The 27,669-nt window shown below is 38.5% G+C and overlaps 1 protein-coding gene across 3 annotated transcripts; it reads right to left on the reverse strand.

Moving 5' to 3' along the window:
- GORAB (golgin, RAB6 interacting) lies at nt 1-27,330 on the reverse strand. 3 transcript variants are annotated; one of them, XM_088845480.1, is made up of 7 exons: nt 27,169-27,330; nt 18,329-18,677; nt 16,045-16,146; nt 11,541-11,681; nt 3,849-4,197; nt 3,002-3,070; nt 1-2,383 (listed from the first exon to the last, which is right to left on the reverse strand). In XM_088845480.1, exons 1-7 carry the CDS (start codon nt 27,302-27,304, stop codon nt 2,276-2,278), a joined length of 1,254 nt encoding a protein of 417 aa, XP_088701606.1. In that variant the 5' UTR covers nt 27,305-27,330; the 3' UTR covers nt 1-2,275. The 3 variants fall into 3 exon arrangements, with proteins under 3 accessions (XP_088701606.1, XP_055275634.1, XP_088701605.1); XM_055419659.2 differs by having other exon boundaries at nt 1-4,197; XM_088845479.1 differs by having other exon boundaries at nt 1-4,218.
- Between the last annotated feature and the right edge of the window lie 339 nt (nt 27,331-27,669).

Below are 27,669 nucleotides of genomic sequence, written 5' to 3' on the forward strand. Positions count from 1 at the left end.
AACATCTTGAATTATTGTAATGAGCTATTATATTTACGCTCTTCGCCATATAAGATACTACCAACCCTTTGTCAGAAAGATATGTGCTTAAATTTCACTTTTCCAATTTTGATTTTTTCTTAACTGATAAATATCAGTGGGCCCCATTTTAAATCATGTCATGCAAAAACTTCCCTTTTCCAATTCACTTTTGCTCTAGTGACTACAATTTTTAAACTCAAAATTTGGACATGTTGTCTCCAGAGGTTTTTGTTGTTTTTTCTGTTGTATATATGTTGTTTCTTGGTGCTAAAGACAAACTAAGATATGGTAGGCTCTAAATATATTCAGAGATTGCAGAACTGGATAGACTATTTAAAATTAGAAGTACTCTAAAAATTGGGGACTTCTACAGGATGCATCACTGGTCACTTTTTTTGCTTCCCCAAAATTATACATTATGTTTTGCTACCAGTGTTTGTTTTATGCAAGTAAATCTTAGTTCTTCAAGGACAAAAGGCACAGAATGTATACCATACCATTTATATAGTTCTATATATCTTACACAGTTGTTTCTGATCAGCTGCATGAAGAGATGATGTTGTACTTTCAAGAAAAACTGTTTGGGATTAGGAGTTTGCATTAAGGTAAAGGCAGACTGGAAAATACCGTCCTGCTTCATCCCTCCAGAGAGTAGTTCAAGTCTGGCCTGGTATAGATCTATGTTGAGAAGGGGTATAATTACCCTGGTCCAGAGTGGCCCCAGGTCTTGTCTGGCAGACTGAGTTATATCTATCAAGTCCTTTGGAAATGCTGACTTAGCTCCTTAGAAATACAAAACCCGTAACATCATTTATAAAGGTCACAGGGAATGGCCTGGGTCAGAATAACTTGAGTTCGTTTTGTGCCAGTGCCTCCAAAGAGGAAGTTGCTGAATACTTAAAGCTCCTTGAGAGTACTGTGTTGCCAAATCCAAACAAAGAATGAGAGAAGTTTACAGCTGAGTTTTTTACTCTGTAATTCAAATGGCAATCCAGCAATGAAATACATTCTAAGAATTCCAATCAGAGATTTTTAACATCTGACTTGGAAACCAGCTGTGTTCTCAGTGAGTACGAAGATTTACCACCTGCAATTGCTATAATTCAGGAGAATTATGCAGATGTGAAACACTTGAAAAAACTCTTCATTTTAAATGCAATTTTAAAAACCATGCTTTAGGGAAGCTGGATTCTCAGAAACCTATAAAAATGGCTCACATATAAAGAAAGTAGGGCGTCAAGTTGCAAGAACCTTTAAATTCAGGAATTCAAGTTTACTACTCTTAAAAGTATGCTTTTTAAAGATAATGAGTGAAAATTGCCACAATTTTCTAAACACTATCTTTTAAATAGAACAAGTGAGATAACAAAGCAGTTAACTCCGAAATTACATATCACATTATTAAAAGCCTTGATAATAGCTAACTGAGCAGTGGAAGAAAAAGGAGTTCACCACCAGAGGAACAGTTCTATGAAGCACCCCAGTAAACTCATGGCAGGAATTTTGAGCCAATAGTTTCATTCATAGAAAATAACAATTCTTGTGGATTTCTGAATTAATATTTCAAAAGCCTTTCAAATGTATTTTATGATTTTAAAAGATACCAGGGCTCTCCTGGAAAAGCCAGTGCATGTGGTCCTTATACGAATAAGCCCCCATTCTCACTCATTTGCTCTGTTCCTCTCACACATGGGAGACAGCTGCCTTGTACAAAACTGATGCAATATAACTTTGTCACTTATATCATCACCTGAGCACTTGGATACCACCCTGGGAAAGTCAAGCAAGGTAAAATAATGGTTTCAGGGACTTTTATAGACATATTTGAAAGCATTTCACATGTACAAACACAAATCCTGAATATGTTATAGAGCAAAATTTTCAAGTGGAAGAATGCAGTGAGCTTCATGGTCTTACATACGTAAGACATATATCACAGGTTTAAAACTGCACCTTTACCAGCACTTTAACATGAGCAAGTTGGCCAGCAGGCCGTAAGCAAAAGCTCTGACTCTCAAATTCCTCAACTGTAAAATAAGACGATTAAACTGAGTCATCTCTGAGGCCCCATCCAATTCATTTATTTCACGGTTCTCCCTCCCCCTTGTACTTTTAAGTACAAGTGTAGACTGAGAACTAGACTGTGTGTGCTCAGTCGCTCAGTCATGTCCGACTCTTTGCAATCCCATGGACTGTAGCCCACCAGGCTCCTCTGTCCAAGGAATTCTCCAATCAAGAATACTGGAGCGGATTGTCATCTCCTCCTCCAGGGGGTTTTCCCAACCCAGGGACTGAACCCATATCTCTTGCGTCCCCTGCGTGGGCAGGTGGATTCTTTACCACTGAGCCACCTGGGAAGCCCCTACCACATGAACAAACAGGATGCATTATTGCCACAAAGTGCTTAAGAATACACACTCAACTGTTTAAACTTGTCACATTATAAATGCATTAGAATCATTTATTCACTAGAAAAATAAGTGTTTTGAACAATGAAGCTTCAGTTTTTATGTATGTAATTCATAAATAAAAAACCAACTATCTAAGTGCTTCTGTTCAGAGAAGTCAATAATGGAAAGCTATAAATTCAACTCAAATTACATAATTTAAAAAGCTCACCTGCATTACTAGAAGGTAATATCTTTAAACAAACTCATTTTAAAATAGGATGTCACCAACTTTTTCAGAACATATAATGGATACGAAATTACATTTGTCCTTGTCTTTTTTTATAATAGTTTTTTAAGCCTTAAAATGTAATATTTGTACTTTCAGAATTTCTGATAAAAAGATCATAATTTCATGTGATAGTTACACATTCACATATAGTAAAATGTAGTGATCAAGTATCAGTGATGGTAATTAACAAATTATTGAAGTAATAAAAAACCATTTTAACAATTTTAATGTTCATGACAGGATAATTTATATCCAACATATAAAACACATACAGGTAACTTTAAGAAAAAAAAAATATCACCTTTAAATAGTCAAAAGTAGCAGTAATATTTTCTGTATTATTTTCAACCTGTTGAAGGGTTTTCACTGCCTAAATTTATGTGCTGATTAGAAAAGAGACAATATATTAATAGTACAATTATATATGCCGTGGTATATTTATACATATCTATGCTTGTATGTGTGTGCATGTAGATCAACAGCCAACTTAAGGTGTCTGGTTCTTTTTGTAAACTATAATTTCCAAGTTGTATGTTACACGAGTAAGATCCGAATAGATAATTCAACCTAGTACTTTTGTTAGTTTTGTCTCTCATTCTCTTTTCCACGTTAGCTTTTGTGCCTCTTTATTGATTACATGAAATAGAACTCTCATTTCCAACATTTCTCCCAAGAGAAGTTAAATAAGTTCCATTAGGTACTGATTATCATTTTTCACTTTACATTTCTGTATTCACCTGGTCTGAAAAAACAATTAACCATGTAGTTTTCCTTCCATCCTTTTAAATCACTTGTTTTCACCCAGTAATAAGGATACAATGGAAGACCTGGATTAAAATCAAGGTGAACTATGCCCTTATATAAAAAACTATCATAATATGAAATTTTTCTAGCAACTTCAAACATGTTATACTAAAACTAATGGATTTAAAAATTAATATTGTCTTGAAGGGGCATTTATCAGAGGTCATGGCATAATCGACAACAGAAAGTTTACTGAATACCCTTTTTAATTGCAAAGAACAAACATGGACACTTCACGTGATGAGAGAAGCTGAAATGTCTTTTATGGCAGTTTCAACCTCTTGGTTTGGCTGCTCTGGATCAAGAAGGGCAATGCTATTGGAGTTTTCCCCTTGTTCGTCTACCTTTGAGGAAGCAGCCTGGACTTGAGGCTTTTTGTTCTCTTCAGCCAACTCTAAGGTCACGTTCTCCCCAGAAGGCTGAAATGACCTCTCTAAATGAACCACTTGTTTCTTTGCTTCTGCTTCTTGTTCACACAGTAGTCTCTCCACCTCCACCTCGAGCTCCAAAGTCTCCTCGTCGGCGTTCACATCCAGTTGTTGCATCAACTCCTCCAACTTCTTGGCCTTGCGGAGCTCGTTCTGCTGGATGATCGTACAAAGGTGTTCAGTGAGCTGCTCTTTAAGCTCAGTCTTGCGCTGCAGCTCTAGCTTTGCTGTCACATACTCTGCTTCAGCCCTGTCAAACCGCTTCCTGCAGGAGCAGATACGAACACTGGTCTGTTAGTTAGCTACTGAAGGAGACAGTCAGAGGGCTAGACACAGTAACTCCAACACCAGAAAAAAGGATGTATGAAGAAAATATGGCTATTAATACTTTACAAACACCTGTCTACATGTTAGACCAAGTAGGGTACTACTACTGAAACTTCCACAACAGGTACATACATCTGGACTCTCCTAACCTAACATTTTCCTGTACCCATTTCCTCTTTCCAAGGCTGTGCCTGAATGAAACCACGCTGAAACGTTAATTCAGTGGTGAGCTAGCTCCAGTGGGGGAAAGCCCTAATATGTAGTGTTTGTCAATTTCTGTAGTAAAAATATGATTACCATGGTCAATTTCAAGCTACTGAATGCAGAATTGGGAAGAGATACACAAACTCTCTCATGAACCAGGGCAAGCCAGCTCTAGCATATAGCCAGTTAAATTTGAGAGGTAAAACAGTAAGAGATGGAGAAAGCAGAAAAATCTGTAACTCCTGATTAAATGCATTAGAAAAGGGAGAAATCTTTTGGTGGAGAAAGACATGGACAGTAACACCTATTGCTTGTGAGAACCAAAAACATCTCCAGATATTACCAAATGTCTCCTAAGGGGCAAAACTGCCCCCAGTTGAGAAGCGCCAGGTTGTTTTCACCCTGTCCACTCTGCAACAGACTACTGTGAGACTTTTACTAAGAAAAGTCAATTATTTTTACATATATAGCAACTCCATAGGTAGATAATGCCAGTCTTATTTGATGCAGGGTAATTCTACTGAGGATATCAATTTACACTCTCCCTTTTGTTTTTATTTGCCTTCCCATATGTGTTGCTTTTCTTTTTGTCTAGAAGAGGTTGATCCCTACCTACCAACAAATTATTCTATTTAGTTACTACGAACAGTTGTGAAGGCTATGCTGCCTTACCTGTTATGATTGCCTTACCTTGAGTGTGTGCATGCTCAGTCGCTTCAGTCGTGTCCAACTCTTTGCGACCCTGTGGACTGTAGCCTGCCAGGCTCCTCAGTCCATGAGATTTTCCAGACAACAGTACTGGAGTGGGTTGCCATGCCCTCTTCCAAGGGATCTGAGACCCGGGTCCCCTGCCTTGCAGGCGGATTCTTTACTGCTGAGCTGCCAGGAAAGCCCTGTGTTACCTTACTCAATGTAACAGTAATTTCCAGTACTAGAGTTATGGCAGAAAAGAAATAGGTATTATCTCCTTATGCAAGAGTCGCTGTCTCAGAAGGAAATAGGTGAAAAATAAATAAACAAAAGGCCATGCTTTTAGGAACCCAGGGTTCAAAACCTACCTTTGTCATTTACAATGTGTGTACGTCTTTTGGCAAAAGCCTTTTCTGGGTGTGATGAACAGATATTGAGTCACACTAGCTCAGGGACAGAGAGGGTTTTATTGCAGGATATAAGAGGCAATCTTACAGGCATGTCATCAGAATAAGGGGCTCTTCTCTTCAATGGTAAGAAACCAGAGTTTCTTTCTTTTAGGCTTTCCTATCATATTCACAGCCCAATATGGCCACCAGCTGTGTGATATCAAATTCTCTTCAATCAAACCCTCCATGTTCCAAAATTCCTTCTGGCTGGGCTGGCTTGGCTTGACTTATATCAGTTTAAACAGAACCCTTAGTGCTAGGTCAGGCCCCTCAGTTCAGTTTATGGATTAAATGTGCTGGGGTTCCCATTTTTGTTATCAAGTGTGCCCCAAGCACATGTTGACATCATGAAAACAAAACACAGCCAGGTTCCAGTGGAAGAGGCTGAAAAAAGGCATGCAGTGACTAAATATTCCAGTATGGTGAGCAGGGGTTGTTTTGTGAACTAAGTCTTGGTTTGTCTATAAATTGGTGATGATAATAATACCTCATAGGAATGTTAACTAAGCATTAAATAGAAAAAACAGGGCAAGTGTCTAGCCCAGTGCCTGGTAAGCATTCAAGAAACAGAACTTCCTCTTCAGAGCACCAGAATTAAAAAGTACTGTTAGTATATCACTAAACATGCATCTGGGCTTCCCTGGTGGCTCAGATGGTAAAGAATTTGCCTACAATGCAGGAAACCTGGGTTTGATCCATGGATGGGGAAGATTCCCTAAAGAAAGACATGGCAACCCACTCCAGTATTCTTGCTTGGAGAATCCCATGGACAAAGGAGCCTGGCGGGCTACAGTCCATGGGATCATGACTGAGCAACTAAGCATATAAAGAAATATTTAAAATTAAACTTATGTACAATTTAAGAATTTAGGGTTTATATTTGAAAACTTTTACATAATATTCATTTCTCACATCTAATTTTTTTACTGTCATCTAGTAAATATAAGAATGAGAACAAGCTGTTTTTCAACTACCCCTATGTTAAAAGAATTGTTACAAAGGAGGGTATGCTGGGTATCTGGATCCCTTATTCCCAGATTTTATAATATCCTGCCTATGAATGTTCTTTCATCAAGCTTGAAAGCTCTGACAACATTCTCTAGACGTATATGTATCTTGTCCCTCCCCTTGACTCAAGCCCCGCTTCTCTGCAAGTCTGTGGTCAGCCTCAGCCAGTCAAAGTCAGTTAGCAAAGATTTACCGAGTAGGCTCATGAATGCTGAATTGAAATAAAACCTGCAAATCGGTCCCTAGGTTTCCACTGATCTTTCACTCTGAATAAATCATTGAAGATTCTGCATTTTGTTTATTTATTTAAAGTCCTCTGGCCAGAAATATGCATATATATATATATATATATATATATACATTTTTTTTTTTTACAGTGATTTATGTTCAAAAAATATTGATTAGTTTCACAAACTGCACTACAAGTCTGGGGGTAAAGTGGATAATACCAAATCAGACTATGAAGACATACTTTGGAACAGAATAGTAAGAGCATTATACATAATACAGTAAGACAAATTGAACTGGAAATGTAATTATAGAATCATTTTGTTATTTTAAAGGAATCGTGAATGATTTAATGAATGTTATTTAAAGGATTCTAGAAACTATCTCTTGGTTTCAGTATCCCTGAAAATTTTTAAAAACACCATTAACCCTTGGCATGCGTTAGGTCCCACTGAAACTAAAAGTTTTCTTATACCTTTTAGTTCTTTAGTTTCTTTTCTGAACGGTTCTATTTGTTAGTATCAATATATCATAATTTTTATTCTTTCTTAGAAGTTTTCCAGAGAACAAAGAGAAAATTTACTTATAATATTTTGAAAAATAGACTAATTATATTTTACAGTTACTTTATCAGTCCACTGGGCCATTTTAGAAATCTAAGACATTATGGAATTGTTGAAATACAGTTTTTATTGTTTTGTGAAACATTTGTCATTTCCTCACCCTAAGAATTACTTCCTCATTACTCATCTATTATTCCCATGTATGCTGAAAAATTAAAATAATAAGAAAACAGAGAATGATGGAATGACCTAAAAGGATGATACAATAATGAACTACTTAGTTTCCTTACTGTTTTGCCAAAGTATTACATCACCTTTTAATAAAGTATAAAATTAGACTGGAAACATCATACTTATAATCTGCTCTTAGCTTTCATTAAACACAAGTGAGGATTATTTTTCATTTTCTACCCAGAAGAGCAAAGAAAATTTACAGAGGAAGACATTTGCAGTTATTGAACGTGAAAGTGTTAGTCACTTGGTTGTGTTCCACTGTTTGCAATCCCACGGGCTGTAACCCTCCAGGTTCCTCTGTCCATTGACTTCTCCAGGCAAGAATACTGGAGTGGGTAGCCATTCCCTTCTCCAGGGGATCTTCCTGATCCAGGGTTTGATCCTGGGTCTCCTGGATTGCAGGCAGATTCTTTACCATCTGAGCCACCAGGCAAGCCCATTTTGCAGTTATTAGACAAATCAAAAGATGAATGTTGTGGCAGGCTAAAAAATGACCCCCCAAAGATATTCACTTCCTATTCCCAAGAATCTGTGAACATTACCTCAAATGGCAAAAGATGTGACAAAGTTTAAGATTTTAAGAGGAATTTATTTTGGATTATCCAGCTGGGTACTAAATGCAACTGCATGTTTCCTTTTGAGAAAGAGGCAGAGAAAGTTTTGAGAGAATACAGGAGGAAGCAATGTGACCTTGGAGGCCCAGAACTGAGTAGTGGAGCCACAAGCCAAGGTATGTCTTCAGCCACCAGACACCAGAAGAGACAAGGAATATATTCTTCCCTAGAGTCTCTGACAGAATGGCAACCCTGCTAACATCTGATTTCAGACTTCTGGTTTCTAGAAGCACAAGAGAATAAATTTCTATTGTTTTAAGCCATTGACTTTTCCATAATTTGTTACGGTAGTCCTACCAAATCAATATGGCTTCCCTGGTAGCTCAGCGGTAAAGAATTCACCTGCAATGTGGGATACCTGGGTTTGATCCCTGGGTGAAGAAGATCCCCTGGAGAAGGAATGGCAACCCACTCCAGGATTCTTGCCTGGAGAATTCCATGGACAGAGGAGCCTGGTGGGCTACAGTCCTGGGGTTGCCAAAAAGTCAGACACCACTGAGCAACTGAGAACATTTTTATGTGTGTGTGTGTATGCATGTGTGGACAGACACACGGCAGTTAACTAATTAACTAATTAAACATGGAAGGCAAATAGCAAACATTGTTTTTCCTGGTATTTTGTTATTCAGTTGCTCAGTCATGTCCAGCTCTTTGCGACCCCATGGACTGCAGCACACTAGGCTTCCCTGTCTTTCATCATCTCCCGGAATTTGCTCAAATTCAAGTCCATTGAGTCAGTGATGCCATCCAACCATCTCATCTTCTGACGTCACCTTCTCCTCCTGCCTTCAACCTTTCCCAGTATACTGAGGGTTACAGAAAGGTTCTACAGGGAGCCACTCTCAGTTTTACAAGCTGATCTGTGTAGCACAGGGCAGCGCTGTAATCACAGCTGTGAAAAGCAGCAGCCATGACAACTCTCTCCAGCTGACTCAATCCAAGTGTCATCTTCTCAAGAGGTGTCTACCCTGACACTGCTCTACAGGAACCAGTTTTAAGGTGAATTCTGGCCTATTTGTGTGGAAGAAGCTTTTGTGGGCAGAACAACAATATTTTTATTTAAACAAAGTCAAGGAAATCTCCCACAGAACCAATGAAACTGACTACCCTGGGGATTACCTTCAGTAGAAGTCTAGACCATAATACTATTATCACCAATCTATAACTGCCTAACCACCACAGCTGTAAATTTAGAAAATGTTGTCTTAATCTTCTGTATGACCCTAGTTTTAGGCTAAATACAACCCTGGTTCTAGGCTAAATTGTTTATGGCTCTCTTTGACTTAAGTCAAGAGCTTATGTTTTTAAAAATAATGTCACACATACAATAAGGATATTCACAAACATCTATAACAGTGTTAATACCATGACAAACTGTTTAGCTTGTTAAGAGATGCAACAGTTTATCATGTAAAATCTTTTTACTATATAAAGTGTACAAAAATGTCATGAAAAAATACTCATATACTGTGGGATACTGTCTCCTTTAATCAGCAATCCCACCTTCTTTGTGGTTCTCTGAAGGATAAAACAATGGCATTTCTTATATAATGTTCAATGTACAAAGGCATCCTTCTCCAGCCCTCCTGTAGGACAGAATTAAAACATGATCAAATGATTCTTCTGTTGAGACAGCCAGAATAATCAGAATTATTCATTTAAAGAGCTAAAAAGGCATAAAAACATTCCTCTGGCAAGCTTGTTACAGAGGAAAAATGTGCTAAAAATCTAGGCTTAGTCTAATCTTAATAAAATCTTGGTTACCTCCTTAATGACCTTATTATTAGAAATGAAACCATCAGTTATCTGCTACTGATGGCATTAATTTATGCAGTTAATTAATAAAAGCAACCCATTATGTCTAATAGCATATGGTCAAACAACAATTACAAAAATCACAAGGACACCACAAACCTCTTTCTTAAACAATAAACAGTGAATTAAAAACCACAATCAAGCATTTCCGCTTTATTAAATTGTTATATAAACATTCTGATGCTGTGGTTTACCCTGGACTAATGAGGCATTCTGATTGATTTCTACTGTTACAGAGAAAGATGCAAAACTGAGTCATTAACACAGCATTCCCTTGTGAAAAAAGACAAACCAGGATGATTAAAGCAATGTTGAAAAGACTGAAAACCCTGAAATTGGACTTAATTTTTTTGCTCTTTTATCTGTTTGCAAAGTTCATGTAATTCTTTACATGTGTTAGTCTGTTTTGAGAACATGCAATGATGATTTTTTCTCTTAAAAAAAATGTCAATCATTGAAACCAAGGAAACATGTGATAGAAAACCATTTTACACAGAGCATAATTGAAAAAGAAAAAACACTTCAAGCTTTCAATACAGAGTGGTATTTTCTTTAAAATACTCAAAGGCCTTTAAAAAATAAACTAGATCTTTCTTTGATGAAAACTGAAATGAGAACTAGGCTAATCCTTAGACCATCTCAGATAATCAAAATTTCTTAAAGAAAGAGCACAGACTTGGTGTTAGAATAATATAGAGTTCTGGAGCAAATCCATCAGACTTTTAAAGAGTCTCATATATTAAATAGCTGATGGCTTAGCAGGAAAGACTAAAATGTAAATAAATAAAGCAAGAAATCCTATAACAAATAACAAGGTTAATAAGTAGGGCAGATTTAAGAGTTAATGAAGACTTCAAGAAGGAGATAATTTGAGTAGACAGCATATTAAAAAGTGAGGCATTACTTTGCCAACAAAGGTCCATATAGTCAAAGCTATGGTTTTCCAGTGGCCGTGTATGGATACGAGAGTTGGACCAAAAAGAAAGCTGAGCACTGAAGAATTGATGCTTTTGAACTGTGGTGTTGGAGAAGACTCTTGAGAGTCCCTTGGACTGCAAGGAGATCCAACCAGTCGATCCTAAAGGAAATTAGTCCTGAATATTCACTGGGAGGATTGATGCTGAAGCTGATGCTTTGGCCACCTGATGCAAAGAGTCAACTCACTGGAAAAGACCCTGATGCTGGGAAAGACTGAAAGCAGGAGAAGGGGATGACAGAGAATAAAATAGTTGGATGGCATCACCAACTTGATGCACATGAGTTCGAGCAAGCTCCAGGAGTTGGTGATGGACAGGGAAGCCTGGCGTACAGTCCACGGTGTCGCAAAGAGTTGGACACAACTGAGCGACTGAACTGACTGAAAACCAGAATAGGTACAGCACCTAATACTATTGTTATGAGGCTTAACAATGATATACATAAATGCCTCTGGCCCAGCTAACAATATACATTAACTAAATCAGACTCCTAACTCACCGAGCATATGAATAGTCGAGGCTGGCCTGATCAATCCGGTTCCTGAGGATTCCAATGTCAGCTGACACCATGTCATCTAAAGCCTGTAACTCCTTCTGGATCCTCTTCAGTTTCATGGTTTCTGCCTGAGTTCTTTTAGATCTATAAAATGAAGAACAGGAGTGGAAAAGTAAAAACATTTTAAAATCACATGTCCACATACAACTGAAAAAACCAACCTACTGTATATACAATATGATTATAGTACATAATTTTTAAAAACTAGAAAACATAAAAACTGAAATAAAACTAATGCTAGTAATATTTTGGTATATCTCCAAAACAGCATTTGCACTTTTTCCTCTTATGATTCCAAATTTTATTATTAGTATATATTGTTTTTAGACACAAGAAAAAAAGTAACATTAAAAAAATAATAAATCGTTCACTCATAGATCTATATTCATTCCATAAGCACTAAAAGGATGTACCTGTATACAGAACTGGATATATTAGATTATTGAACACACAGCTTTTCAAATTCCTTAAACTCTTCTTGCAAAGCCCATTTTCATTTGCCTGAAACTCAGTGGACACTGAGAACAGATGCCAGCATTAAACATCATTTCTTTGTATGTCTGAGAATGTCTACATGGTTTTAATTTTTAGGACTCATTTCTTCAAACTTTTATTGTTTTAACTCCTCTTCTGTAGGCAAAACTACAGGTCCTCAAAATTTTTTCCAGGGCTCAAAACCAAACACTCTATTTGCCCCATTGTTTAAGGGCAACCTCAGCCCTCTCATCACTCCCATCTACATCATCTACCTCAAAAACAATAAACAAATACAAAGCCAACCTTTAATCATGATTTCACTTGTTTCAAAATGTCATACACATTCTCAAAGGAAAATAAAACTCTCAACAAAACCACCATACTGCAACTGATTTCTATCCATTATGCATTTACTCTTGTTTTCTGGCTACAAAAGTTAACCAGGTGATTTTTATTTAAAATATTAATGATTCAGGCTTCCCAGGTGGCTCAGTGGTAAAAGAACCTGCCTGCCAAACAGGAGAGGCAACAGACGCAGGTGTGATCCCTGGGTTGGGAAGATCCCCTGGAGAAGGAAATGGCAATCCACTCCAGCATTCATGCCTGGGAAATCCCAGGAACGTAGGAGCCTCGTGGGCCACAGTCCATGGGGGTCACAGAATGGGACACAACTGAGCACACATGCTTTAATAATCCACTGTCCTTTCATTACTAATCTAATCAGGTCACAGACAATCACGATGGTGTAATCACTCACCTGGAGCCAGTCAGCCTGGAATGTGAAGTCAAGTGGGCCTTAGGAAGCATCACTATGAACAAAGCTAATGGAGGTGATGGAACTCCAGTGGAGCTGGAAGACGGTGCTGTGAAAGTGCTGCACTCAATATGCCAGCAAATTTGGAAAATTCAGCAGTGGACACAGGACTGGAAAAGGTCAGTCTTCATTCCAATCCCAAAGAAAGGCAATGCCAAAGAATGCTCAAACTACCGCACAACAGCACTCATCTCACACGTTAGTAAAATAATGTTTAAAATTCTCCAAGCCAGGCTTCAGCAATATGTAAACCGTGAACTTCCAGGTGTTCAAGCAGGTTTTAGAAAAGGCAGAGGCACCAGAGATCAAATTGCCAACATCCGCTGGATCATGGAAAAAGCAAGAGAGTTCCAGAAAAACATCTATTTCTGCTTCATTGACTATGCCAAAGCCTTTGACTGTGTGGATCACAATAAACTGTGGAAAATTCTTCAAGAGATGGGAATCCCAGACCACCTGACCTGCCTCTTGAGAAACCTGTATGCAGGTCAGGAAGCAACAGTTAGAACTGGACATGGAACAACAGACTGGTTCCAAATAGGAAAAGGAGTACATCAAGGCTGTATGTTGTCACCTTGCTTATTTAACTTATATGCAGAGTACATCATGAGGAACGCTGGGTTGGAGGAAGCACAAGCTGGAATCAAGATTGCCAGGAGAAATATCAATAACCTCAGATATGCAGATGACACTACCCTTATGGCAGAAAGTGAAGAACTAAAGAGCCTCTTGATGAAAGTGAAAGAGGAGAGTGAAAAAGTTGGCTTAAAGCTCAACATTCAGAAAACTAAGATCATGGCATCCGGTCCCATCACTTCATGGCAAATAGATGGGGAAACAGTGGAAACAGTGGCTGAATTTATTTTTCTGGGCTCCAAAATCACTGCAGACGCTTACTTCTTGGAAGGAAAGTTATGACCAACCTAGACAGCATATTAAAAAGCAGACATTACTTTGCCAACAAAGGTCCGTCTAGTCAAGGCTATGGTTTTTCCCGTGGTCATGTATGGATGTGAGAGTTGGACTATAAAGAAAACTGAGCGCCGAAGAATTGATGCTTTTGAACTGTGGTGCTAGAGAAGACTCTTGAGAGTCCCTTGGACTGCAAGGAGATCCAACCTGTCCATCTTAAAGGAGATCAGTCCTGGGTGTTCATTGGAAGGACTGATGCTAAAGTTGAAACTCCAATACTTTGGCCACCTGATGCGAAGAGCTGACTCATTTGAAAAAACCCTGATGCTGGGAAAGATTGAGGGCAGGAGGAGAAGGGGACGACAGAGGATGAGATGGTTGGATGGCATCACCGACTCAATGGACATGGGTTTGGGTGGACTCCGGGAGTTGGTGATGGACAGGGAGGCCTGGTGTGCTGCGGTTCGTGGGGTCACAAAGAGTCAGACACGACTGAGTGACTGAACTGAATCAGGTTACATTTCCTTACATTTCTGTCTAGAGCAGTGCTGTCTTAAATCAAAATCATATAAAGAAAAACAAGTACTGAGCCTATAAATCTTTTTGTAAAATCCCCAGTAAACAGCCTCCCTGCTGCTGCTGCTGCTCTTAAGTCACTTCAGTCGTGTCCGACTCTGTGTGACCCCATAGATGGAAGCCCACCAGGCTCCCCCGTCCCTGGGATTCTCCAGGCAAGAACACTGGAGTGGGTTGCCATTTCCTTCTCCAATGTGTGAAAGTGAAAAGTGAAAGTGAAGTCGCTCAGTCGTGTCTGACCCTTAGCGACCCCACGGACTGCAGCCTACCAGGCTCCTCCATCCATGGGATTTTCCAGCCATGAGTACTGGAGTGGTTTGCCATTGCCTTCTCTAAACAGCCTTCCTAACCTCTTCCAAATTGAAGACTACTAAAATGCATTTCAATAATCACATTATTTTCCTTCTTGAAATGTAAGTCAAGTTGAAATTTTCTATGCTTCATGAAAGATCAACATGTACAGTAAGAGAAAACAGAATCATTAGTTTTAAATACATATATCCCTTTGGCAGATAAAATCCTGAATTACTCTGATACCTACTTACCTTTCTCTCCAGCCCTATGCCTTCCTCTCCTCCTGAAACATACGCTAGCTTTAATGAGAAATAGTTCTGCCAGACTTTTCTGGAGATCTTAAAAAAATAAAATAAAAAAGCCACTGAATACTTATTGGCATTTAGTTCTCACTATTCTCAAACACTGCTTTATTGACTGAGCTTGGTTTCCTAAGGCCACAGCATACCAGAAACTATAAACTAAAAGGGAAGAGTGGGTAAGGGATGGGAAAGTGGCTGAAAAGGGACTGTTGCTGTTCCAGGCCCATACAATGCAGCAAGGGAAAAGGGACTGCTGACAAACTGGTTCTGAAGGTAAGAGAAAAGCAAAATCATACGCAATACAAAACACTGCTCATAAGGGTGACCGAGAGTCATATATAAAGGTAAGTTATATCATGTATCTTTTATCAGTGGGTACAAGATAAAATTTTAAGAAAAATGGCCATAAAAAATACAATTAAGATTTGTGGGAGTACAAGTCACTGACTCGGAATAATCTTATTCCTCTACATGTCAGATGATTAAGGTTTAGGTCAAAATTAAAACCTGCATTTGTTGCTAACTTACTTACAAAGAAAGTGAAAGTGTTAGTCGCTCAGTTGTGTCCGGCTCTTTGCGACCCCATGGACTGTAGCCCACCAGACTCCTCTGTTCATGGGAATTCTCCAGACAAGAATACTGGAGTGGGTTGTTATTCTCTTCTCCAGGGGATCTTCCCAACCCAGGAATCAAACCTGGGTCTCCTACACTGCAGGCAGATTCTTCCCCATCTGAGCCACCAGGGAAGCCCAATTTACTTATATCGACAGCTATTTACTGCTCCCTTTTGAGTATGTACCTGGTTAAAACTAAAAAACACTGATGATGATCTTAAGTTTTAACTGCATCTATATTCATAAATACATTATAATCTATGCTTTAAAAGCCTTCCTTAATAAATTAAGACTGGAATCTCTGTAGCACTTGTAAAGCATAATTTGTTTAATAGGTCTTAAAAGTAATGACTGTAGAGAAAATGTCATTTATTAGAACAGACATAGGAAAATAAATACAGAACATGACAAAACTGATTATAGCTTACAACCAACCTCTCCTGGTTCAGATGCCTCACCTTTCTGCAATAGCTTTAGCCAAAAGAGCTTTCTTACGTTTATTTTTCTCTTCCATTAGCCGCTGTTCTTGCTGGAGGACTTCCCAACGAGATTTTTCTTGCCTTGGGAGCAAAAGTATAAACAAGAGCTTTTTATACTTTTCCATACCTTGCCAGTCTCAGTTCCTAAGTATAAAATTCAATCAACCAAATTATATATATATATATATACACATATATTTTTTCCCCCAAAAGTTCCCTTAAAAGGAACCCATATGCAGTTCATTCTTTTGTTCTAATAGGAACAAAGACTATGATTTGAAGTAAAGGCTTAGATAAATTGGCCCTTTGAAATCCATTATACGTGTATAATCTAGAAACCCACAAACTTGAAGCCAGGATACTATGGCATTTTTTAGGAGTACAAAGAAACTTGTTTATCATGTATTATATGCAAAATAGATAGAACAATAAATTGTTCTATAGCTAATGTCAAATCTTTTAAGAGTTTTCTATAACAATAACCAATGTTTATTTCATACATTTTTCTTTCAATTTGTTCACTTCTTTCTAGCTCTCATTTTTAAAGAGTGAAATACTGCAAAATAAAGACTTGAATGCTGGGCTCAAAAAAAAACCCCAAAGATCTACAAACATGAATTCTCTTCCAATCTATCTAATTCTGAAATACATTAAAATTTTCTGTAAATTCACAAACTTAATGTCAATGGAAATTAAACAAGGTAATGTTAAAGCTGTTTGTCCCTATTACTGTCATTTCTCATAGCCATTGTACCAAAATATCTCCCTTCTGAGACCGAGTAACTGCTTGCAAAATTATCCTTTTCTCTTTATTCCTACAACTTCCACCTTAGTGCTGCCATTGGTCCTTGCTCATTTTTAATGTTTGCAGGCTACTCCCCAGATACCTTAGTTGCAGCTCAAACCAGCACCCTCTGCCAAATGATCCGCAGCACTGACACCTGGATGCTCTCGGTTAAACAGAGCATCACCTCCCCTTTGGGGTCAAGGAACTCACTAGACAGGCATCTTCAGCTTCCAAGCCCTTCTTCATACTTCTTTAATTCTCTACAATTTTCTGGAATATCGTGTGCCTCTTTCAGAAAAGTGAGAGGTCATCTCTGAACATTCTCTAATATATAGCTTTCCTTTTCCTCTCTTATAGCCTCAGAATTTCTCCTTTTCAACAACCATTCCCGAGATGACATTTCTTCTATGAAAATTTTCTCAAGTACCTAAAATGATAATAATAATTTTCCTAATGACATTAGATCTCAATTTTCCAATTTAACCCCCCTCACTTGTTTCAGGACTATGAGAGTAGACTACATTTAAGACATTAAATGTAGGCACATTTAATTTTGGTTCCATAATTCATATGGTTTTATATCTCTTGTCAAAATGATTTCTTGGCTATAAACCCTGGTGGGCAAGAAACACTTTAAACTTACTAGAGAATCTAGAACAGCAGAGATTGGAAAAAGAGCTGAGATTAGATAAAACATGACACTTTGAAAAAAAGTGACTCAGAAAATGGAAAACAGAAACAAAGACTATTCTTTCTTCCCTGTGAGTGATAAATCAGGAGAAACAAAAAAGGGCTATCCATATATAAGTTATATAATCGAAAAAAAAATGATTATAAGAATTCACAAGTCACAGAATGGCAATTTCCACAAGAATGTGGCTAAACTAAATTTAGGAGGTGGTTTCTCGACTGAACTGAACTTCTAATACCAATACAACAAATAAAGAAACCTACTGACTATTTAATGTGTCCTCTCAATTCCCTATACTCTTTCCTTTGATCTTCATGTCTCTTCACAAGCACCCTTTTCTGGGTTAATGAAGATGCTATCTGAAAGTTGAACGAATGGGTTCAATCTGGGGAGGAGTATCATACATATAAGAACTGGTTCTGGTAAGTGTAAAGGGCACAGACTTTGGATCCAGAGGCTTGCATGTGAACCCCAACTCTATTACTTATTAGCAGGGTATTCACTTTGGGAATACAGTATCTTTTCTAAGATATAGCATCCGTAAAGTGAAAACAATGAACATGCATCCTAAGACTGTTATGAAGACTAAATAACATAAAACATATAAAATGCTTAACACTGCTACTTATATTTAGGTAGTAGCTATTTTTCAACAGTTTATTCATCACATTTCTAGGTTAGACTATCAAACAAACAAAATATTAAAACTGTATTTCTTCAAAGTTCAATGGGGAAAAAAACAGTAAAATGGAAAGAAAGTCTCATGGATATATAGACTTACTAACAATTCCACTTTCTTTTTTTCCAATTGGCAATCTGGTTTTGGAGGCACAACCTCAGCATTTTTGTGAACTTCATGGGAATTCTTAAGTCCCAGTTCCTTTTGTTGACTTTCAGTACCCTGTGGTTTTCCATCACCAACAGGAGAGGTGCGTGTAAGGGGAGCAGGAGGAGAAGAACATGGTCTCTGAGTATTAAATCTTTGTTTTGGTGCAGAAAGCAGCTGCTCTGGAGGTAATGAGGTTGACTCATCTTGAAGTCCAAATTTTTGACTTTGCTCTTGAAGGGCTCTTTCTCGCTGAAGTTGTTGTCGACTTTTCTTCCCAGGGAGACGCCGCTGTGGTTCAAATGGATCTATGTATAAAAAAAAAAATGGAGAAAAATGTGTGAGCAGCAAATAATTATAACTTCTCTAAAAAAATAAAGCATCAACATTAAACTCTAGTAATTCTGCAGGGTTATTCTTCCCTTGTCTTCCTTAATATCCCAGGGGAAAAACCGCCATCTTCCTGCAGAATTTGACAGTTCTCTGATCATACTGTTAATATTTAACAAAAACTATCCTACTTCTCAATTTATCTTTAAGGAAGTCCATTTCTTTATGAGTTAGGCCTTAGAATACAAAGCAAGGTTTCACCCTGATTTGCTGTCAGAAGAATCTAGTATGACGAAGTTGGTAGACAAATTAATTCACTGATGTGTCTTAAATTTGATTGATGGTTCTGTCTGTTCTTCTGAAATAAAATGGTGGCTTTTTTCAATTGGGCTTCACCTTTCTTAAATTTTAACAGATCTTAGGGTAATTTGATACATAGGTAGACACAATACACAAAGTATTACCGAATGAAGTCTTTTAAAAATTTTAGGGATGCTGCTGCTGCTGCTAAGTCGCTTCAGTCGTGTCCGACTCTGTACAACCCCATAGACGACAGCCCACCAGGCTCCCCCGTCCCTGGGATTCTCCAGGCAAGAACACTGGAGTGGGTTGCCATTTCCTTCTTCAATGAATGAAAGGAAAAGTGAAAGTGAAGTCGCTCAGCCGTGTCCGACTCTTAGCGACCCCATGGATTGCAGCCTACCAGGCTCCTCCGTCAATGGGATTTTCCAGGCGAGAATACTGGAGTGGGTTGCTATTGCCTTCTCCTTAGGGATGCTAGTTAACCCTAAATTGTTTCCTTTCATCTTCCAAACAGCCTTGGCCTATGTTCCCCAAAGTTCAGTTAGCCTTTAATCAATGTATGCAAGCTAATTTTAATAGCAGCCTGAGCAAAGCAATAGAGGAAGACAAAATAATTGGGAGAAGTCTTTTTAACTATTACGAATGAATGACAAAAAAGTAGTTAAATGTACTTATTTGGGCTTCCCTGGTGGCTCAGAGGTTAAAGCATCTGCCTCCAATGCGGGAGACCTGGGTTCGATCCCTGGGTTGGGAAGATCCCCTGGAGAAGGAAATGGTAACCCACTCCAGTATTCTTTCCTGGAGAATCCCATGAACGGAGAAGCCTGGTAGGCTACAGTCCACAGGGTCACAAAGAGTCAGACACGACTGAGCAACGGAACGGATGGAACGGATACCAGTATTAACCTTGTAGGTCAGACAACTGGAGACTCTGACTCACATTCACACTATACTTAAGATCAATAAGTGATATATTCCAATAAGTGCCCAGGAAATGAAACTGATAAGTTTTTGTAAATGAACTAAATGGGGTTTGTAAAACCTAATAATGACCTCTGAAACAACATAAGCTTATCACTTAAATTTCCCAAAGGAGAGTTAAAGCTTGGGAATAAAATTTCCACCGTTGCTTTTCTCCACCTCAGTAACCTTAGGCAAGTCAATTGATTATTAATATTCTACACCTCAGTTTCTTCATCTGTCAAACTGGTTGAAAATTTACTTGCTTTACTTAACTCAAGGAGTTAGTGCAAGAATTAAATGAAATATGGAAAGAAAATATTTTCAAAAGACATATAATCAAAAGTAAAATGTTATTACTATTGACTTTAGCCATAAACACAAAGTAGTGTACTATATTTTGCAACAGAAACTTATTCTAGGTGACTAATCTTTATTCATACCATCAGAAAATGTCACTGAGCCTGCTTACCTTTCAGGTATACTTGTTAGTTGAATTATTAATATCCCTCTGAAAGTCAGTAATGCAGCTTCCATTTTATTTTGCATTTTCACAGAACCCTACCTATGAGATTAAAAATGCTAATTTTTAAACTTCCAAACAACAAATCAGGTCACTTAAGAATTAAACAAATGACAAAAAAACCTTTTGGAACTAGTAAGTCGTTATAGCAAGGTTGCAGAATATAAGATTAATATACAAAAACCAATCACTTTCCTAGCAGCAATGAACAACTGGAATTTGATATAAAAAAACCACAGTTACATTTACATTAGCATTCAAAAAAAGAATTACTTAGATATAAATCTAGCAAAATATGTACAAGATCTAAGAGGAAAACTAAACTTAAATGAAATCAGGTAACTAAACAAATGGAGAGATATTCCACATTCGTGAATAAGAAGACTCAACATTGTCAAGATGTCAATGTCAGTTCATCCAAAACTGATCTATAGATTCAGAGTGATACCAATTAAAATCCCAGTAAGTTATTTTGTGGATACTAACAAACTGATTCTCAAGTTTATATAGAGAGGCAAAAGATCCAGAATAACCAATAAAATATTGAAGAACAAAGTTGGACTGGCACTACTTGACTTTAACACTTACTATAAAACTATAGTAATCATGACAGTGGGAATCAGCAGAGGAATAGAATAGAGATCAATGGAATAGAATAGAGAGCCCAGCAATAGGCCCACTTTAATACAGTCAACCGATCTTTGACAAGGGTGCAAAGGCAATACAATAGAACAAAAATATTCAACAAATGGCACAAAAATAAATCTAGACACAGAATTTATACCTTTAACTCAAAATGGATCATAGACCTAATGCAAAACTCAACTATAAAACTCCTAAAAGACAACACAGGAGAAAATCTAGAAGATGTCAGGTATAGCAGTGAATTTCTGATATAATACCAAAAGAGATAACTGATAAACTATACTTGATGAAAATTAAAAACTTCTGCTCTGTGGAAGACAATGTCAAAGGACGAGAAGACAAGTCACAAACTGGAAGAAAACATTCGCAACCAATACATCTAATAAAAGACTGCTACCTAAAATACACATAGAATTCTTAAAACTCAACAATAAGAAAACCATCTCATTAAAAAATGTGTCAGAAACCTTAACAGATACCTTGTCACCAAAGAAGATATACATATAACAACTATGCATATGAAAAGAATCTAAACCATATACCACAGGGAAATGCAAATTAGAACGAGATTCCACTATACAAATAGCAAATGGCAAACAGATAGGGATCCAAAGGAAACAGTGAGAGACTTTATTTTCTTCGGCTCCAAAATCACTGCAAATGGTGACTGCAGCCATGAAATTAAAAGATGCTTATTCTTTGGAAGAAAAGTTATGACCAACCTAAACAGCATATTAAAAAGCAGAGACATTACTTTGCCAATAAAATTCTATCTAGTCAAAGCTATGGTTTTTCCAGTAATCATATATGGATGTGAGAGTTGGACTATAAAGAAAGCTGAGCGCTGAAAAATTGATGCTTTTCAACAGTGGTGCTGGAGAAGACTCTTGAGAGTCCCTTGGACTGCAAGGAGATCCAACCAGTCCATCCTAAAGGATATCAATCCTGAATATTCATTGGAAGGACGGATGCTGAAGCTGATACTCCAATAATTTGGCCACCTGATGTGAAGAACTGACTCATTTGAAAAGACCCTGATGCTGGGAAAGATTGAAGGCAGGAGGAGAAGGGGATGACAGAGGGTGAGATGGTTGGATGGCATCACCGACTCAATGAAGATGAGTTTGAGTAAACTCCAGGAGTTGGTGATGGACAGGGAAGCCTGGCATGCTGCAGTCCATGCGGTCACAAAGAATCAGACACGACTGAGAGACTTACCTGAACTGAACTGAACCACTACACAACCATTAGAATGGCCAAAAATCCGTAACACTGAGAGAACAACAAATGTGGGTGAGGATGTGGAGCAACCTGAACTCTTTCATTGTTGGTGGGAATGCAAAATGGTAGTCACTTTAGAAGACAGTTTGGTGGTTTCTCACCAAACTAAACATTTCTTAACATATGATTTAGCAATTGTGCTCTTTGGTAATTTTAATGAAATAAAAACTCATATGCACACAAAAACCTGAACATGGACGTTTATAGAAGCTTAATTCATACCTGCCAAAACCTGGAAGCAACCAAGATGTCCTTCAGTAGGTGACTGGATAAACTGTGGCACATACAGACCAATGGAATATTATTCAAAGCTAAAAATAAAAGATATCAGCTATCAAGCCACACAGAGCATGGGGGAACCTTAACTGCATACTACTAAGAGAGAGAAAACAATCTGAAAAGGCCATATACTGTATGATTCCAACTATATGACATTTTGGAAAAGGTGAAACTATGCAGACAGTAAAAGGATCAGTAATTGCTAAGGTATAAGGAAAGAAGAGGAGAAGGAAATGGCAACCCACTCCAGTATTCTTGCCTGAAGAATCCCATGGACGGAGGAGCCTCGTGGGCTACAGTCCACGGGGTCACAAAGAGTCGGACACGACTGAGCAAATTCACTCACTTAAGGAGAGAAGAGAATGAACAGGCAGAGAAAAGAGAATGTTTAGGGCAATGAAAATACTCTGTATACTATAATGACAGATACATGGCATCATTCATTTGTCCAGACTTGTGGAATGTATAATACCAAGAGTGAACTCTAATGTGAACTACAGACTCGGGTGACTATGATGGGACAGTGAAAGTTATGTATCATTCTGATGGAAGATGATACTGGGGATGGCTATGTATCTGTTAGGGCATGGACTATCTGGGAAACCTCTGTATCTACCTGTCAATTTTGTCATCAACCTAAAACTGCTTTTAAAAAATTAAGTCTTTAGGAAGAATTAGGGAAAAAAAAAAAAGGAATATGCTGTTTTGCATACCTTTTTGGGGGGCTGCAAGTATCAAGGAGGCTGTGGTAAACTGGGATCACAAGTATAGTTTAAAGGGGACAATCCATTAGCCACCTCTAACCGAACCCATGGACTATACAGTCCATGGAATTCTCCAAGCCAGAATACTGGAGTGAGTAGCCTTTCCCTTTTCCAGCTCTTCCCAACCCAGGGATCAAATCCAGGTCTCCTGCATTGCAGGCAGATTAATTACTAGCTGAGCCACCAGGGAAGTCCTTAAAGATGGCAGCTGTCACTAAAAAATTTAGGTCCATGTTACCAGACATTTTGATTTTTCACTAGAAAAATTCAGATTTTTAAGTAAAATATAAAGAACTGTATCAATCAAGAAAATCTAGGTTATGCTATAGGGGCAAAGAACCCTGGAAACTTTATGGTTTTAAACAACAAAGGTTTATTTCTTATTAACGCCACGTGCCAACTGAAGGCCAGCAGGGGCTTCCTGCTGATCAGCCTCTTAGGGCTCCAGGCTGACTGCCCAGTCAGTGTTTGCTAGCCCCCAGGGCAGGTGAGAAAAGAGCTTAGGAAGGACTTGGTTTAGCAATTAATTGCTCTGACCCAAGAGTGACATAACACTTATGCTTACAATTCAATGCTGAACTAGCACTAGGTCTGATTCAAAAACATGGGCAACAGGAATATACTGGGAAGAGAAGTGAACCAGAAATAATTTCCCCAGTATTAATTTAAAAGAAGTTTTAAGATTAGATAATCCTAAAAGGGGGGAAGGGATGAAAAAACAAACATTTTTGGCTGAAATCAAGCCAGTGGGCTGAGTTTGTGATCTTTGTTCTACATCCTTTAATTAAGTCCTGCTTTCCCCACCCAAGACAATCATCATTTGAATCATATGTTGATCATTCCCTTCCTTTGCTTTTTATGTCATACTGAGTCTACAAATGCTTCTTTTAAATGTTATATTATTTAGTTATTCTAACTTTATATAAAGGGGTCATGCAGGATATAATCTTCTCTAACTTAGTATGATATTGCCATTATTCATCCATGTTGTTCATGTCGCTGTAGCCATTTAATTTTAATGCTGTATAATACTCTATTGAGAATATTCTGAGTCTATTGATCTTCTACTGATGGAAGCATTTATTGCCAATGCTCACTTCACAATCTTATCCCGCTGTAGTGAACTATGACAGTACCAAATCATGGTGTTTAGTGGCTGTATGGAACAATCACCTGTCAGTCCATGTTAGACATGAAACTAGAGTGAAAAATAAACCTTTACTATTTCAAACAACTGATATTTCAGGGCTTTATGTTACTGCAGCTTAACTTGGCTTAACCTGACTTCACTATTATCAGTACTTTTGAAACTGCATTTGCCCCTTCTTGATCATATTTCCTTGCCTTTCCACCATCCTAAATTTTGTGTTTCAATCCTTTAATTTTCTTTATATATTCCCTATATTCCTGAATGAATATACCTGCTTTGAATGATTTTGAGCTTCTATTAACGGTAGCAGACTGTATATATTCGTCTGCAATTTGCTCTTGTCACATATTAAGTCTATGAAATTTATACATGCTAATACACGCGGCTTGTAGTTCAATTCCCACTAGCTGTATAGTAGCCCAGTGGATGATTATACCACAATTTATTTATCTGCTCCCTTGTTAATGAACACTAGGTTGCTTCCAGCTTTTTAATATTATAAACAATATAAACAAGAGTATTAGGAACATTTTTGACTTTCCCAGATGCCCGTATGGGCTTCTCTAGACTATTGCTGTCTTTATTTTTGCTGGCAACCAACTCCATCTTCATAGATTATTTAAATATATTTTTAAGGCTGGAGAACAGCTGAAAGGAGCATTAAAATAAAAGATTCAGCTTTTTTAGTTTTACAAATGAGAAATCCAAGACAAAAAGATTTAGAGGCAGAGCTGCGAGATCTACTATTTTCAATCACTGTGGTTGGCTGAGTATACAAAATGCTGAGATGTTTTCTTAAGATAGTCAAAGACTAGTTGTTGTCTATGTTCTAACATCTCAGTGAAATGATAGGTCTTAAAGTTAAGGTCCTTCATCCCCTCTCTATCCTAAATTATGGAGATATTTAGAAATGTACTTTCAAATAATGATCCAGTGCTCAATTTAGCTTTAAGTCTTCCTTCCCTGGGCAAACTCACATCTGTTCTGTTCTGTTCAATCGCTCAGTCGTGTCCAACTCTTTGCGACCCCTTGGACTGTAATCTACCAGGTTTCTCCATCCATGGGATTCCCCAGGCAAGAATACTGGAGTGGGTTACCATTTCCTTCTCCAGGGGATCTTCCCGACCCAGGGATTGAACCCGGGTCTCCCGCATTGGAGGCAGATGCGTTAACCGCTGAGCCACCAGGGAAGCTAACACACAATCTCTGTGAAATACTGCCAAGCTCCATCCGACCACCAGCAGAGTAACATTTCTGTTAATTCTGTAGCAAGCTCTGGTACAGCATCTACTATCACATTATATCATAGTTTGTCTCCTCAGCAGACTATAAGCTCTTTGAAGGCAGGGATGAAACTCTGATTATATCAGCATCCCTAATGCAGAAGCTGCCCCCCTTATCTTTGGGTCAGATCAGAAGCAGGGTACTAGTACCAGGAATGTCAGTTAATTACAAACTTTAGTGTAACTTTTATGGTTCAGCTTTTAAAGGTGTCTGGATCAGTCAAAAATTTCCCGATCCATATAATCTACACTGCTATCACATTACAAATTTACTTCCTTTTCCACTCCTCTGGCCAAGATTATTTTCACGGCCATGCTAAAAGCAAACACGCTGATCTGAGCAACATCCAACTTTCTCACACACTCTAACAAAAGGAATAGTAGGGATTATTAATTTTCCCCCAGAATGTGTAAATTATGGTACCAAGAGTGGCATAAACTCACAGAAGTAGTGTGTACTAGCAACATCACTATACACAACTTTATGAAATTTCAATCACAAAGCACAGTTTATATTACGAGTTTCTCACCAATATCAGCAAACTTAATTCCCTCATTAAAAAATAACAAAACAGTAAAAGTCCATTTAGTGATTACACTATAAAGATGGAAAAGCAAGCACAAGATTTTAGCTTACACTGAAGTCAGTAGGTATGCATGTCTATAGATTGATAGGTAGATAGACAGCTATACATTTCACACCTAATCTCTCAAAGACCCTTTTGGTTTGCTGACTCTCAAGAGTTGGAAAGAACTGCAAAAATCATCTGGCAACCAGAAGTGAATGCAAGACTCCAGATGTATCATGACAATCTGCAACTTTCTGCATTTGTTCAGATCCCTGTGCTTCTTTTTCCCAATCACAGTCTGCTTCTATAAATACACCACAATTTAACTCTAATACGATGTGTGCCCCTCCTTCCTTTACTCTGACCCCAACCCTCCAACCACTGATTTGTGCAGCAAGCCTCCTACAGGTCACTTCCTCTCCCACGTCCCATTTCTTTCCCAGGAAAAAGTCAAATCCCTGAAATAGATGCCTTAACTCTCTTTTTAAAAAGTAGATCTCAGTCTCGTGGGTCTGCCACACACCCCCACCGCCACCTCAGCCGTGGCTCCAAGTGCATCCAGCTTCCGAAGCCCCTCAATTCTGTCCTCCAACTTACAGCTCCCTCTCCCTAACACAGGGAACCCTTTTCCCCGCCCCCTTTCGGTCAAAAACTGCAGCCCCGCCCCTTCCCTTAAGGGAAGAATTAAAGTTCTGCAGACACGTCCGTTTACCTTTAGTCTGCTTTAGTCGCCTCAGCTCCTCCTCAGAGAAGCCGGCCCAACCCTGCGCCATCCGCCTTGGCTTGCCAGCACGCTTAGTACCCCAAACCTCGGAGCCCCGACTGCCAACACGACTACCCAGGCACATCCGGGTTCTTCCCCTGCCGCGGCTGACCAACCAATCAGCGCATCGAACTCTGGACGCAAGGCCCCCTTTTCCCTTGCAGCAGGACCCGGGTCTCGTTCAGGCTGTCTCCGGCAGTGCCTGATAAAGTGGCGTAAGGAAATCTTGGCTTCGCAGACATTCGTTCCCCTTGACCTGGCTTTTCTCTTTCTCCCTTTCTCCTGTGCTTGTTGGATTATCGCTTGAAGAGGAAAAAGAGGAAATACCGATGCGAGTAGGCTGCAGATAAACAGGCAGTGAGAAAGTGGCTACGAGTCGGTGGCGGAGGAGGGAGGACAGACCGTGCCTCTAGGAGCTCTTTGTAAATTTACTGGAGCGGAACCCTCTGC

The sequence above is a fragment of the Moschus berezovskii genome, chromosome 17 (assembly GCF_049115385.1).
Source record: "Moschus berezovskii isolate FMDL1 chromosome 17, NW_MosBer_1.0, whole genome shotgun sequence".
Lineage (NCBI taxonomy): Eukaryota > Metazoa > Chordata > Mammalia > Artiodactyla > Moschidae > Moschus > Moschus berezovskii.